The following is a 14,344-nucleotide window of genomic DNA, read 5'->3' as shown; positions in this document are numbered from 1 at the left end:
CTTATAAATAGAGTCATCCTGGGGCCCCATAGCTGAGTCCTGGTTCCAGAAGGCAGCCCTGCAAGCAGATTGCTCCTGTATCCAGCTTGTGCTGCTAGAATGGTTGTGAAATGATATTTTGGTGCCTCAAATTGCTTATGTAGACAGGGTCTTGAAAAAATGTTTTTCCTAAGGGTCCTCCTTGGACTGTCTGCTGTTAATTTCCCCATTTTAAATGAGGAGACCAATACCACGGAGAAAAAATGTCTAATCCAGGATTACACCAATGGTAAGTGCTGAATCTCATGTTTTTAAAAAGGCATTTGATTGTGGATCCTGAGCCTATTATTCTATGTGAGGGCACACCCCAGAGATTCCCAATATGAGTGGGAGATACTAGAGAAGGTGAGAGATCTTGCCATAGCAGATGTGTGAGTGGGGACGGAGAGGGCAGAGGTGAATTCCAGAGAAATGTGGCACTGCATGCCATCAAGCTAAGTGTATTATACCAGGGACCTCTGGATTGCTTCTACAACTGGGGACCTCATTGGGTCACATGATTCTCCGAACTTTGAATGAATAGAAAGCTGGAGGGAAACAATAGAACTTTCACTCCTTTTAATCCCAATAGAAAATCTTCCCTTCTTTTCTTCCAGAAGGACTCTTAGCGCTCTTTGCCTTCCACTGGTGTCTCCATGCAAAGGCTTGTGAAAGAGGTCCTTGAGATTGCTTTAAGTTAGGGCTTTGTTTCTCGTGGGAACATGAGGGAAAACAGAAAAGTCGTCAGTTTGTTTAGTGAGGAAACATGACCTTCGTGCTCTTCTTCCCTGGGGCAAGTCAAGTGGCACCGATTAAAATTTTTGTCCTCAGAGGGTGTATAAATATGTGCTTGTGCAAAAGCAGCTGTCATACTTGGTACAGCAAGTGGAACCACTAGCTCCGTTTTCTAGTTCAGTTTTGAACTCCAGGTACATATCATAGATAACTTGTCATGAAGCTGGTAACTCTGTTCCTCCTGGTGACCATCAGCATTTGCAGTTACTCCTCTGGTAAGTAGCCTGGAACATATGCTATTTCTCTACTTTTCTGTTAATAGGAGTGCAAGCAGTAAGCCTAGGCTCCCAGGGGAATATGGTGGAGGGAGTTTTAGAACCACAGAATGGTAAAGTTGGAAGGAATTTCAAAGAACAGAAAGCTTTGAGGGTCTTCCCCCAGAGATACGTAAGTACAGAGAAGACCTTCACCAAAGTGTTTAAAATAAAAAGTATGGAGGGGTCTGGCCTGTGGCTGAATGATTAAGTTTGCATGGTCCACTTCTGCAGCCTGAGGTTCACCGGTTTGGATCCTGGGTGTGGACCTAGCACCGCTGACCAAGGCATGCTGTGGCGGCACCCCACATAGATGAACTAGAATGACCGACGACTAGGATATACAGCTATGTGCTGGGGCTTTGGGGAGGAAAAAAAAGAAAAAAGAGGAAGATTGGCAACAGATGTTAGCTCAGGGCCAATCTTCCTCACCAAAAAGCATACGTAAAAAAAAAAAGTAAGGAGATTAATCATGAGAAATTGGGTGCTGCCTACAGTTATGATGGAAACTTTGGCTTGTGTTTTTATTGAGTTTTTGACAAATTTGTAGCTTCATCAGTTTCTGCTATTTTGTTGTTCTTTAGTGTCCAGGGACAAATACCTGTGGGCAGAGGTGGCAACAGAAAAATGGGTGGAGGGAAATAAATATTTTCCCTTTGGGGAGACTTTTGGAGGGAAACTAGGTTGTAGAAGATGAAGGGAAGATAGGTGCACAGGCTCCATTTTTACGGTTTGAATGAGGAAATAAAAAGGATTTCAAAGGAAAATGAACGATGGCAGGGTCTTAGCCAGCAGGAGGATGTGTGCTCTCATGCGCGTGCGCATGCACGTGTGTTTACATACTTGCACGTGTTTTAGAAAATATATATTATACATATTTTTTCCATTTTCTACACTTTCCCTCTGATTCACCTTTTATGTGAAAGTTATCTTTCTCAAGGCAAAGATATAAAAGGCAATTGTGCCGCTTAAGAGTCTTGAGAGCTCCCCATTGCCCTTGGGGAAAGACTCCCAGACTCACGAGTATGGCATTCAAAGCTTTAGAAAAATCTCCCCTTGACACCCCACTGGCATTCTGTGCTCCAGTCACTCTGGGCAGAACACTCACCATCCCGTGTATGCACTTTCATCTTAACACCTCAGTGCTTTTGTTAATTTTGTTCTTTTTAAAAATGCTCCCTCCCTTCTTTACCTTAGGATCTTGGCATTTGCTTCAAGACATTGTTCCAGCAACACCTCTTCTGCGAAGATTCTGGCAACACAATCCTCCTTTAGAATTAGTCGTCATCCCTTCTTTTGTGTTTCCGTAGAGCTTTGTCCATAATGTTAGCACTGCACATGCCGCACTGTGGCTTGCACAGATCTTTGTTGTCCCCTAGATTGCGTGAGTTCTCCGAGTGGAGCAGCCTTATTTTATCCATCTGTGTAGCTGCACCAACTGGCATTGAGTCAGTGCCCAATTATGTTTGCAGCATTGAGTTGAATTGGTTGGGAGCAGTTTCCTGGGCTATAGTTGGATCCATTCACATCCCCAAGTGGAGATTCATTATGACATCTGCCCTTTGGCCTCAAAGCCGTGGGCTGTGGAGGCAGCCACATGCAAAGTATATCCCTACTCAGTCAATTGCCAGTATCTTTTGAGTGCTTTCTGTGTGCCAGGGTCTGTTCTAGGCATGAGGTACAACAGTGAATAAAACATAAATTCCTTGTCCTCATGGAAACTATATTCTAGTGAGATGATGAAGGCAAAAATCTTTTAATATTTTAGGTAATGGTAAGAAAAAATAAAGGAGGATAAAGGGTGACAGGTGGTGCTATTTTAGATACCTCTCTGAGGAGGTAACATCTGAGGAGAGACCAAATAATGTGAGGAAGAAAGACATGTAGCTACCTGGGGAAAGAAAGTTCTAGGGAGATGCAACAGCAGGTGCAAATATCCTGAGGCAGAAGTTTTCATGGGCAATCGAGATGAGTGGGGCTGGAGTGGAGCCATTGGTGGACAGAGTGGAAGGCAGCAAGGCCTTAGACAGGAACCAGATGTGCTCGTTTCACTTGGTTTCTCTTTTGCTCTGCAGTTGCTGCCTTCCTCATCAACCGTTTGCCAGTTCCTGTCGACAAGGTCTTACCTTTACCTCTGGACAACAGCGTTCTCCCTTTCATGGATCCACTAAAGCTTCTTCTGAAAACTCTGGGCATTTCTGTTGAGCACCTTGTGGAAGGGCTAAGGAAGTGTGTGAATGAGCTGGGACCAGAGGCCTCTGAGGCCGTGAAGAAACTGCTGGTAACTACAGCTTGTGGAGCTAATTTGTTGAAGAGCAGGGCTTAGTCATTCTGAAGACCCACCCTCCCCACCCCACTCCCATCCCATCCTGTTCTCACTTGTGAATGTGTATTTCCCCCTTACTGACGGTGCTCACATAAAGTGTGTGTGTCCTGGAATCTCAAGAAAAGTGAAATGTCCACATTTCTAGAAGGAACTTTGAGTGAGAGAGCCCTGTATTCTAGTTGAGACTTTGCCATTTCCCACCTCGGTGATTCTGTATGGGCTTAACCACTCTGAGCCTTTATTTCCCCGTCAGTAAAATGGTGGCTAAATAGGATAGTGACTATTTCTGGAAAAGTGCTGATTACACATAAGCTGCTCTCATTTTTCCTATTTTCCTTCTGCCTTTCAGGAAGCCCTATCACATTTGGTGTGACAGCGGATAAAGCAGGAGCGGAGGTGGAAGGAGGATGAATCGCTCCTCTTCTCTGGCCGAAACTCATTCTATCCAATTATAAACCAACCATCCTAAAATATAGTGACCTGTAACCCCTGAGAAGAACGAATAAAGCAATGGATAGATTTCGGTTTGTCCTGTTTTTATTTCTGGGGGCTCTATTCAGAAGGGCCAAACTAGATAATTTTTCCTTTGGGTCACAAATGCTAGAGAGCTGTTGCTATCAAGATAACCCACAATTTCAGTAGGACATAATCATTCCTTCCTCTCTCCTTATCTCAAAGCTAAACAGCTCCATGTTCTTCAACCGTTCTTTATCTGACAGTGTTTCCAGACCCCTCATGTTCTTATTCCCTGCCTTCTAAAGAAATTTTTAAACGCGAAAATATCTTACAAGACTAGGGTCTTACAAACCTCTTTGGTTTGGAGTCTACATCACCAGAATGTGAGTTTCTATTAAGTTTGTAGTTGTACCAGGGTCGCTCCATAGCTTTCAAAGACCCTTCCACCAAGTTAGGCCTTTACTGCATTGCCCTTTGCAAATGGATTCTCAACTATCCTTTCTTTTCCCCTAGGCTACCGGCACAATGATGCCAGAATTATCTTTCCAAGACATAATTCTGGTTACATATGACCACCTGTAAACTAGATCTCCAGCTCCTTAGCCTGGCATGTGAGACCCTATGTGACCTGACCTTAGCTTACATGTCTAGTCTCATCAATATTCCTCTCTTCACGCTTACTCTAGTCCCAGTCACACTGAAAGGATAACTAACTCTCTGCTAACACTTTCTGCCTTAATGAAAAGTCAAGTTTCTTTGCACGTAGAATGTCTGCCCTGGTCTGGCTTCAGAGCTGGTCTTGTACTGCAGTCTTGGGACTGTTTGCCCTTGGATCCACTCCCTGCCCTTCCCCTGCTCTGCGCTGCAATGGGGGAAGAGAGGGCATGATGCTGACCCCTGCAGATTGCATTTTTCAGGTTCCAGGTGAGCCGACACTTGGGCTACATTCTGCCCCTGGGAGGCCCAGGCAGGAGATTGGAGAGAGGAAAAGGGGAAAGCCAGAGTGTGGCCTCGCCTCCCTCTCTATTTGGGAGGAGTCTCTGGAAGTGCCTGTACCATGTGTCAGCTGCCAGGTCCTTCTGGATAGGTCTGCATTGGTTCAGCTTTTGCCAGGGGACTCCAGTCCCTGGCTCCGGTTACACCACCTCTTTTCTTTTTCTCTCCAGCTGAGATTGGTAGTGGCTTCTGCTTTTATCAGTTTCCAGGTTGCCTTGCCATCATCTTTTGACTTTTTAGGTCTTGTATCATCTATTCAATCAATTCTGTGTATCACATTCACTGTGTTCTAAGCATTAAAGTAGTTTGTTTCCTGATTGATTCCTGACTAACATGATATTAGTTGTGATCTCCTCTGTGAAGATTATCTTGATTTCCTGCCATTTTTTGACCCCCATGTTTTTTTAAACTAAAATTTTTGCACTTTGTGAAATTTCCTGTTTTGCTTTCTCATTTTGCCTGAGTCTGTAAGAATAGATAGGTTGCCCAGTTGTGGTAATAAATAACCCTGGATTTCAAGGGCTTACATCATAATGGAATAGTCTTTGTCTTGAGCCTTTCCGATTATCATGGTACATAGAGAAAGAGAACTTAGTGAACCATGGGCTAAATTCCCATGGAAGTGGTATATATCACTTCTAGCCCTTTTTTGCTGGCCAAAGCAAGTCACTAGGCTACTCCTGACTTAGTTAGGAAGGGGCTATATTATCCTCCTACAGGAAAGGAGGCTGCCAAATATGGGTTAACATAATGTAATTTACCACATTCCTTGACTACTTCAAAGTATTTGCCACCTGAGATACCTCATTCTACTTGAAATTTTCTGCTCTTATGGATTATCTTCCCTCTCATCTCTAGTTTTCTTCTTACAATTTGACCATTATTTTTCACTTTCTTTAAATGTCACTTATTATCCTGACCTCCTCTGAGTATAGATGCCTTCAAAGATCCTGACCTTCATTCCTCTTCTTTTTCAACTTCACTAGGGAGCTCATGCATTCCCATGGCTGCCAATATAATCTCCATGTTACGAACTCTAAAATCTGTAGCTACAGTCTATATTTCTTTTGTGAGAAGAAGAGATTCAGTTACTTAGAAGACACCTCCAACTGATGCCCTTTTTTTATGTTCAAGTCAGCAGACCTCTACCTGGACTCATTATCTTTCTTTCAAAGCATACTCCTGTAAGGGCCGGCCTGGTGGTATAATGGCTGGGTTTGCACACTCCCCTTCAGTGGCCTGGGGTTCATGGGTGTGCATTCTGGGCACAGACCTACGCACTGCTCATCAAGCCATGCTGGGGCAGCATCCCACATACAAAAAATAGAGGAGGACTGGCACAGATGTTAGCTCAGGGGCAATCTTCCTCAAGTAAAAAGAGGAAGATTGGTGACAGATTTTAGCTCAGGGCCAATCTTTCTCAACAACAAAAACAACAACAAAACAGGTTCTCATGTTCTAATTTCCTATCTCAGCATATAGCACAACTATTTTCCTGGTTGCCTGAGTCAGGAACTTGGGAATCATTCCAAGTACTCCCCCTTCTCAGCCTTACTTTCTAATTGGTAAGAAAGTCCTTTTTATTATAAACCTCTTTCGTATCTATCATATACATTTTTCATTATCACTAATGTTACCGCTCTTCCCCAAACCTTGTCATTTCTCTCCAGACTACTGTGTTAATCTCCCCAAAGGCCAATATATTCCCAAAGCTGATCCCATCCAATCCATCAGCCACACAGCAGAAAAAGTGGTTTCTTAAAATACAAGAATCATTTCCAGCTTCAAATTCTGTGCGAGTTTTTCAATGCTGATTGAAAAAAAGTCAGACACTATTTTAAACCCACAGATATGTTCACAACACAGATTTAGATATACTTATTTTCACACTTATTTCAAAGTCTCCTTTCTAGACTATGAAGTCATATAGAGAGGGACTTGAACTTACCTACGTCTGAATCCTCAGCACATAGCACAGAGCTTGATGGTAGTCATTATTGGGTTTGTGTTTATTGGATGGATTAATTAGTTTCTGTTATGTTTTATCTTGTTGGGCTGACCCTTTTCTTCCCTCCCATCACTCATACTATTAAGCTACTCGTTGCTCTTTTTCCCAGCCCGGTGTGTTTTGCATATTTGAGAAGGATGATTCTCTATGTCTTCATTCAACCTGCTAAATAGAGAAGACTGAGGATAGAGTTCTGTGTCACCCAGCTCTGAGCAATAGGTGTAATATGGCAATCTATTGTGGGTAGAGTATTTTTTCTGGGGGTGTACCAAACAGAGCGACTGAATTAAGAAGGAATTTGAGGAAAGACTATGTTTGGGAAGCTAGCCAGAAACTGATAATAAACATTATGGCAGAAATTGTTGGTAAAACTTACTGTGAAAGTAACAACACCAAAGCTGATGAGGACGTAGAAAAATTGGATCACTCATACATTGCTGGTGTGAATGTAAAATAGTATGGCTACTCTGGAGAAAGAGTCTAACAGTTTCTTGAAAAACTAGACGTGCAACTAGCAAAGACCCACCAATTGTGCTCCTGGGCATTTATCCAGAGAAATGAAACATGGTTATGCAAAACAAAAACATGTACACGAGTGTTCACAGCAGTTTATTTGTAATAGCCAAAACCTGGGAATGACGCAGTTGTTCTTCAATGGGTGAAGGGCTAAACAAAGTGTTGTACCTCTAGAGGATGGAATACCACCAGCAGTAAGAAAGAACGAACTATTTATACACGTAACAACCTGGATGAATACAGAGAATTATGCTAAGGGAAAAAAAAGGCCAATCCCAAAAAGTTAAATATTGTATAATTCCACTTATATAACATTCTCAAAATACAAAACTATAGAAATGGAAAACAGATGTATGATTTCCAGGGGTTAAGAGAACGTGGGAGTAAGAGGGAAGTGAGTGAGCTATATAAGGGCTATATGAGAGATCTTGACGGTGATGGAAATCTTTTGTGTCTTGTGTGTATCAAGGTCAAAATGCTGGTTTTGATATTATAGTATGGTTTTTGCAAGATGCTGCCATTAGGGAAACTCAGTAGAGAATATGCTACATATCTCTGTATTATTTCTTACAACTGCAGGTGACTCTCATTATTTCAAAACAAAAAAATTCATTAAAAATAGTATGAAGATAAAATATAGAAATATATGTTAAATACAATTAATATAAGTTTTATAACCATAACGCTATGTAACTATGTGCATAATTACGTATGTAACTTTCATTCCTTTCCTCCACAAGTCCCACAAACTAGAGGAAACCATTGTTAACAGTTTTACGTGATTTTTCAAGACATTTTCTGCACATTTAAAAGCATGCATTTATGAATGTCATACTTTAAACTGTAATTTATGAAATATTTAAATGATTTCTAGTAATTTTTTCTTATTATAAAGAGTGCTACAGTAATTATCCAAATATTTGCATTCGTTTTTTTATTCATCTCTTCAGAAAAATCTTGGAAGTGGAAATGCAATGCCAAGAATTATGTGATGTTTAAAATATTGATAGCTGCTGAAATTTTCCATTGGAGAAAGCAATTGGGATCTGAGGTGACTGAGGTCAGAGAAGTTCCACGCCTGAAAGATGGGATTAGAGACCCAAGACAATGCCTAGGATACGATTGTTCTGCCTGAGAAAGCAATAAAAACATCCCTTTTTACTATTTATTGGAAGGTCAGGAGACGCAATGTATGAATCATATTACTTCTGGCCTCCGTGTTTAAGTCGGATAATACAAACAGATAAGTAAAATCTATTTGATGCATTTTTTAATTTTAGAAAGAAATGAGTTGAAAAGCTCTCAGGCTGTCAAAACAGATTAAAGACAGCAGGGGGCGCTCTTGGGTCGTTGTCTGCATCAAGGAAGACATTTATGTGCATATATATTCGAGATATGTAATAAGAAATATCAGCACCTTCTATTGTATTAAACTTCTCCCTGGGAAATACAACTAAATGAAAATTATCTGATGCTCCTCCTTTTTAGTAACTAACTCTGACTTCATTTTGAGCATTTTTTAAAAGTTTCGCCTTGACTCTCCTCTGTCACTAGCTAGGGCTGTATGTTCATCAAATGAGAACTTGTTTCCTGCCTAGATGATAGTGACAACAAATATGACTAACAATCATAGTAATAGTTATTGGTCATTTATTGTGTTATATATATTTTTTTAATTCAACAAACGATGATTAAATATTGATTGCAATATCTTTGCTAGAAATTGAGCATATGGTGATAAATAAAGTAAACACCCCCACAGATTTTACAGCATAAAAAATGACACAGAAACTATGCAAGTAAACACAGGTAAATATATAATTGCAAATTCTGACAGGAACAATAAAGGAAAAGAATAGTAATTTAAATATGGTGATAGTAACAGGAGTGTCCCTATTTCATTTTGGGTGGTCAAAGAGGTCATCTCTTTGGAAATGTCATTTAAGTTGGGACTTAATGTCATTGGATGACTTAATGTCATTGAAGTTGTGGAGAACCCATCGCAGCCAAAGAATATTCTGGGTGGGAAGTCCTGAATTGTGAATATCCTGAGGACAAGGAGAACTTGGCTTCTTCAAAATACTGAAAGAGCATCTGTGTGGCTGAAGCCCTGGGAGCAGGAGCAGAGGGGTGTGAGATCAGGCTGGACAGATAGACAGACGTAAAACTGGGTATTGTGTGTTATGGGAATGGGCACTGTTTTTGTCCCCGGGACAAAGAACCCGGGAAAGCCATGGGCAGTTTCGCATCCAGTATTTCCCATTTCCATGAATGGCACCTCTGCACATCCAGTTGCGTTAGTCAAACAGCTGGGAGTCATCTTTGGTACTTCCCTTTTCCTGACACAGCACACCCAACAGATCACCATGTCCTGTCACCTACTAATGTTTGCTTGAATCCTCCCACGTCGCTCCATCTGCACTGACACTCCTTCATCCGTTTCTCATTTCCTGAAAGAGCTTCCTAGCAGGCCTCCTGCTCTGGACCCCTCAGTGTGATCTGCACAGCTGCCAAGTGATCTTTTCAAAATGTAATAGGGATCTTTCTCATTCTAATGCATAAAATCCTTTGGTGGCTTTCCACTGTTCCCAGAATTAAGAATAAAATCCTGACCATGCCCAGGAAGTCCTGTAAGGCCTGGCACCTGCTTTCCTCCCTTACCCTCATTTCCTTCCTTCTTTCATTGCTGGAACATAGGATACCTGATACAGGGCTTTTGCAAATGCTGTTCCCTAGACTATAAATACTTCTCATTCATTTGCTTCTCCTGAATTTTCTCCTATTTAGTTGTTCAGATCTCACCTTAAGTCAAGTCTCCTTTTCTTAGGAAACCTTCGCTGATCACCTGTGCAGATGAGATTCATTTGTTATAGGCTCTAAGAGAACCATGTTCCTTCTTTCCTGAGCACATCTCTCAAAAATAATTGTATACTTATGTATGATTATTTGATAATTATTTGTCTCTCCCACTTGTTTGTGAGTTCCAAGAGGTCAGAGTCCAGTATCTAGCATTGTAATATTCAATAAGCATTTTATGAGTAAATGAGTGAGTAAGATGAATTAACCTGTACCTATTAGATGATCCATTTTCTAGATATTCTAGATCATGTTTCATTTAAAGAAAGGATAGGATAGTGCATTACCCTCAAGTTAGGTTTCAAGTATTAGTCTGGCTTTAAGTTATAACCCTACATTCTCCACCCACATTGGTAAGAAGATTGCATTGATATTATGAAAAGCCAGAGGTGTCTCTGATTTCCCTCTCACCTTGCCTGGAGCTAAGGTGGATCAATAATGTATTGTGGCTTTCCCAAGGTAGCTCAGGACCCACATAAGCCAACTAGGCACACGAAGTTGCCAAGTGTTATAAGTGCCCAAGATGGGGTTGACTATATGGTACGGGACAAATAAGTACTTCAAAATCAATCTCATCATTCTAGAAAACGCAAGCTAATCTCTAGTGTCAAAAAGCAAATCAATGGTTGACCGTGGATAGAATTGGGGGTGGTGACAAGGAGGAGTGAGTTACAAACGGCAAGACAAAACTTTGGGGAGTAATGGATGTGTTCATTATCTTGACTGTGGTGATGGTTTTGTGGATATATACATATGCCAAAACTCTTCAAATTGTGTACTTTAAATATGTGCAGTAATTATATATCACTTATACCTCAATAAAGTTGTAAAAGGTTACTCACGTGCTTAAGATACATGTCTAATCTAATTTTTGTCAATAAAGTGTCAGTTTGAGCCAATAAGAGAATTGCTACATTGTGAAGGTTTTCTGACAATGTCTATTACAATTTTAAAGAATGTTCTTTGATCTAGCAATTCAGTTTTTGGAAATCTTTTATAAAGAAATAAAAACATCAGTGCATGAGTTTACGGTATAAGGACGTTTATTGCAGCATCCTCTGAAGAGCTGGAAAAATGGAAACAATACGAATTATGAATGTCCATCAATAAGGAAATTATGATATCTTCAATTAGGAGCTGTCAGGTAGCTTTTTAAAGATTTGTATCTGTTCACTTAAAGTAAATACCATGAGATATTCTTAAATAAGAAAGGCAAGTTGCAGAGTAAAGTGTACACACAAGCCCCATCTACATTTGTATGTGCGTTTGGATATGTTTGAACGGACAGGGAGAATGGAGTCAATGCTGGATGCTGAGAGGGCTGGTTTGGGGATAACGATGTGAGAGTGGAAGATGGTTAACTTTTAAAAATATATATATATTTCCCTTTGCCCTCCTCATTTTCTCTTTTATATGGTGAGCATATGCTACTTAATAATTTTTGAAGAGGAATTTTGAAGAAAACATTTTGTCAATTAACAGATATAAGATAGTAAGTCCCCCTTTATCTCAAAATAGAAACAAAAACAACAAAATAAAATCTTTTCACAGACTTAAAAAACAGTGAAGTAAAAACCAGGGGTTTTGGGGTCATACAGGATTTGCTCAAGTTCAGGTTCCAGTGTTAGTGATCTGGGTGATTTTGGGGTGGGTTCCCAAAACTTCCAGGTTCTCAGCTGCCTTATTTCAAAAGGGAATAATAATATCTAATTCTTGTTCTTGGTGTGAGGATTAAATGAGGTAACATTAATGAAGGACCAAGCATGTGAAGCATCTCAATGATATCTACTCTTTAACCATCTTAGCAGCTTTTTAGGGAAGTGTCTCAATGATATCTGTTCTTTAAGTAGCTTTTTAAAAAAATTTATAACCATGTTTTATTGATAGTCATCAATTGAGTTATATATTAACATACAATTATCAACTTTATCATATTGAAATATAAAATTTTCCCTTTGCTTAACTCTATTTTCTTTCTTACTTTGAGTTAGTAGAAAAAAGTCTTCCAATTACTTGTAAGTCATCCAAGTCGTGCTCCTACCAGAAGTTAAAACTCTCTCGTATACAAAAACAAAAAAAATAAGGGTTCAACTTATTTCCAAAAGCCATAGTCCTGATTCAAAATGGCATCACAGTTTTTCAATGCAGTTTTTTAAACTATCATAGAGCCTTAATTGTAAGCTTTATTTTCTACAGAAAAACTATAAAAGAGATCTGGAGACTGAAACTAAATGAAATGGCATGCAGGTGAGCACAGACACTCCAAATCCAGAGAGCTAAGAAAGCATCCAAAATGGTCAGTCACGTAAGTTAGGTAGCTTTTGAAGGGCCATCCTTGAAAGCCAAGCATAGTCATAGTCTGTGCTTTGGTTTAAGCTATCCTTGTGGTTGAATTGCCCTTCCCCTCCTTCTTCATGTCTCCAAATTCTTTCTCATCTATCAAGACGTGGCCCAAATATTGTTACTTCCAAAAGTCTTCCCAGATCTCCCAAAGGAGCATTAACGACTCTTTGTCCTAGTTCCCATGATACTATGTCTATCCCTCTGTTACATGGTATGGTGCTGAGTGTGGTTCGTTAATTATGTGCTCATATCTCCTGCATCAAGATTATGAGCTACTTGAATGGAAGAATCATGGGATGTTCAACTTTGTATCCTTATTATCTTGTCCTAAAGTAGAAGTCCTATGATTTCAATTTCTTTGCTTAATACAGAACACAGCAAATATTTATTGATAAGTTACTCTGCTAGACACTGTTCTAATTGCTCACTATTGTGCCAGGAACATTGAACCAAAGAGGCAAAATCCTTGCCTCATGGAGCTTATATTGTATTGGGTGTAGGCAGAAAAAGGAACAAAGTAAATAAAGTTGTAACACTGTGTTAAAAGATGAGTGTTATCAAGAAAATATTTAGCAGCCAGAGGAGGTGAGAAATGGTGGGCCAGAGGGTGCAATGTTAAGTAGAGAGCTTAACGAAAGTCTCAACGAGAAGGTGATCTCTGAAAAAACTTAAAGAAATGAAGCAAGCCACGTGGCTGTTGTTGGGGAGGGGTGTGGCAGGCAGAAGGAAGAGTAAATGCAGGCTCTGAGGAAAGAACATGCTGGAGTGTTTAAAGAAGAGCAAGAATCCCAAATGTCTGGAGTGGAGGGAGCAAAGGAATGAGTAGTAGAAGAGGTGAGAGGCAGGTGGCTTAGGTAGGATCATAGCCACTATTGTAAGGAAATTAAAAAATAGAGCTTTTGCTCAGAATGAGACGGGAAGGAGCAGAAGGAATTGATACGATTTGAATTATATTTTAAAGGAAGGGCTTTTTCTGCTCAGCATTTCTGTAAAATGCAAGATGTAAATTCCCTCAATTACTGCTCTCCTGGTAAAAACTTTGGGATTGAGGACAGAGTAGTGATGCTGTGGGTTGTGTCCTCAAAAGTCACAGGGGAGCGCTGTGTTGGAGGTTAGACAAACCTGGTTGGAGTTCTCACTCAGCCTCCACCAGCTCTGCTATTTTAGGCATGACGTTGATTAGCCTCCCTGAGCATCAGTTTCCTCACCTGTCACACGAAGAAAATAATGCTTGACCAGCTTACTCCAATGGTGTTGCGATTATGAGGTTACAGTGGGATAATAGTGTGAAAGGATCCTAAAGGAAAAACACTATGCAAATGCAAGAGATTCCTGATCTTCACAAACAGGTGTTCCTGCTGCCTGCAGAGAGGAGTCTTGATGGAGGGTAGGAGGAAAAGGTAACAAAAGGTAGGAAGAGGAAATGCGAGTTGTAAATCAATTGGGAAATCTTCAAAATCTCCCTAGATTGCTGGAGATCTTGGCCAGCTACTTAGAAGTGAACCAAATACAGCATGGATTTGGCACTTTTTTTTCTTTAACCAACTTGTAAGAGTGATTTCAAATTGTACAACAAACAGTTGAAGATAAAGACAGAGAAGCTCGGATAGGGCATGTTTCTCACAGAGAGGTACTATGCTGATTAATTTAGTTATAGTAAATGTATTTCCAGTCTCAAATGAGGCACTTAGAATTCAAAAACAGATTTTGGGTCACATTTGTTAGGGAGAAGCAGTCTGTACATCAGATGGTGAATGCAATAGAAATCTTAGGCAA

The 14,344-nt window shown here is 40.2% G+C and overlaps 1 protein-coding gene across 1 annotated transcript; it reads left to right on the top strand.

Annotated features, from left to right (window-relative positions):
- The first annotated feature begins 841 nt into the window (after positions 1-841).
- Positions 842-3,913, top strand: SCGB3A2 (secretoglobin family 3A member 2). The gene is made up of 3 exons (XM_070569284.1): positions 842-1,028; positions 3,143-3,348; positions 3,743-3,913. Exons 1-3 carry the CDS (start codon positions 971-973, stop codon positions 3,764-3,766), a joined length of 288 nt encoding a protein of 95 aa, XP_070425385.1. The 5' UTR covers positions 842-970; the 3' UTR covers positions 3,767-3,913.
- Positions 3,914-14,344: the final 10,431 nt, after the last annotated feature.

The sequence above is a fragment of the Equus przewalskii genome, chromosome 13, assembly GCF_037783145.1.
Source record: "Equus przewalskii isolate Varuska chromosome 13, EquPr2, whole genome shotgun sequence".
NCBI lineage: Eukaryota > Metazoa > Chordata > Mammalia > Perissodactyla > Equidae > Equus > Equus przewalskii.
This window is presented reverse-complemented; position numbering and strand designations above follow the sequence as displayed.

What these genes read in the sequence shown, in the direction of transcription:
- SCGB3A2 (XM_070569284.1), top strand. Translation starts at nt 971, where the DNA reads ATGAAGCTGGTAACTCTGTTCCTCCTGGTGACCATCAGCATTTGCAGT. An exon ending in CATTTGCAGTTACTCCTCTG is followed by an intron (nt 1,029 to 3,142) that starts GTAAGTAGCCTG and finishes TTTGCTCTGCAG; the next exon opens with TTGCTGCCTTCCTCATCAAC. An exon ending in AGGCCGTGAAGAAACTGCTG is followed by an intron (nt 3,349 to 3,742) that starts GTAACTACAGCT and finishes TCTGCCTTTCAG; the next exon opens with GAAGCCCTATCACATTTGGT.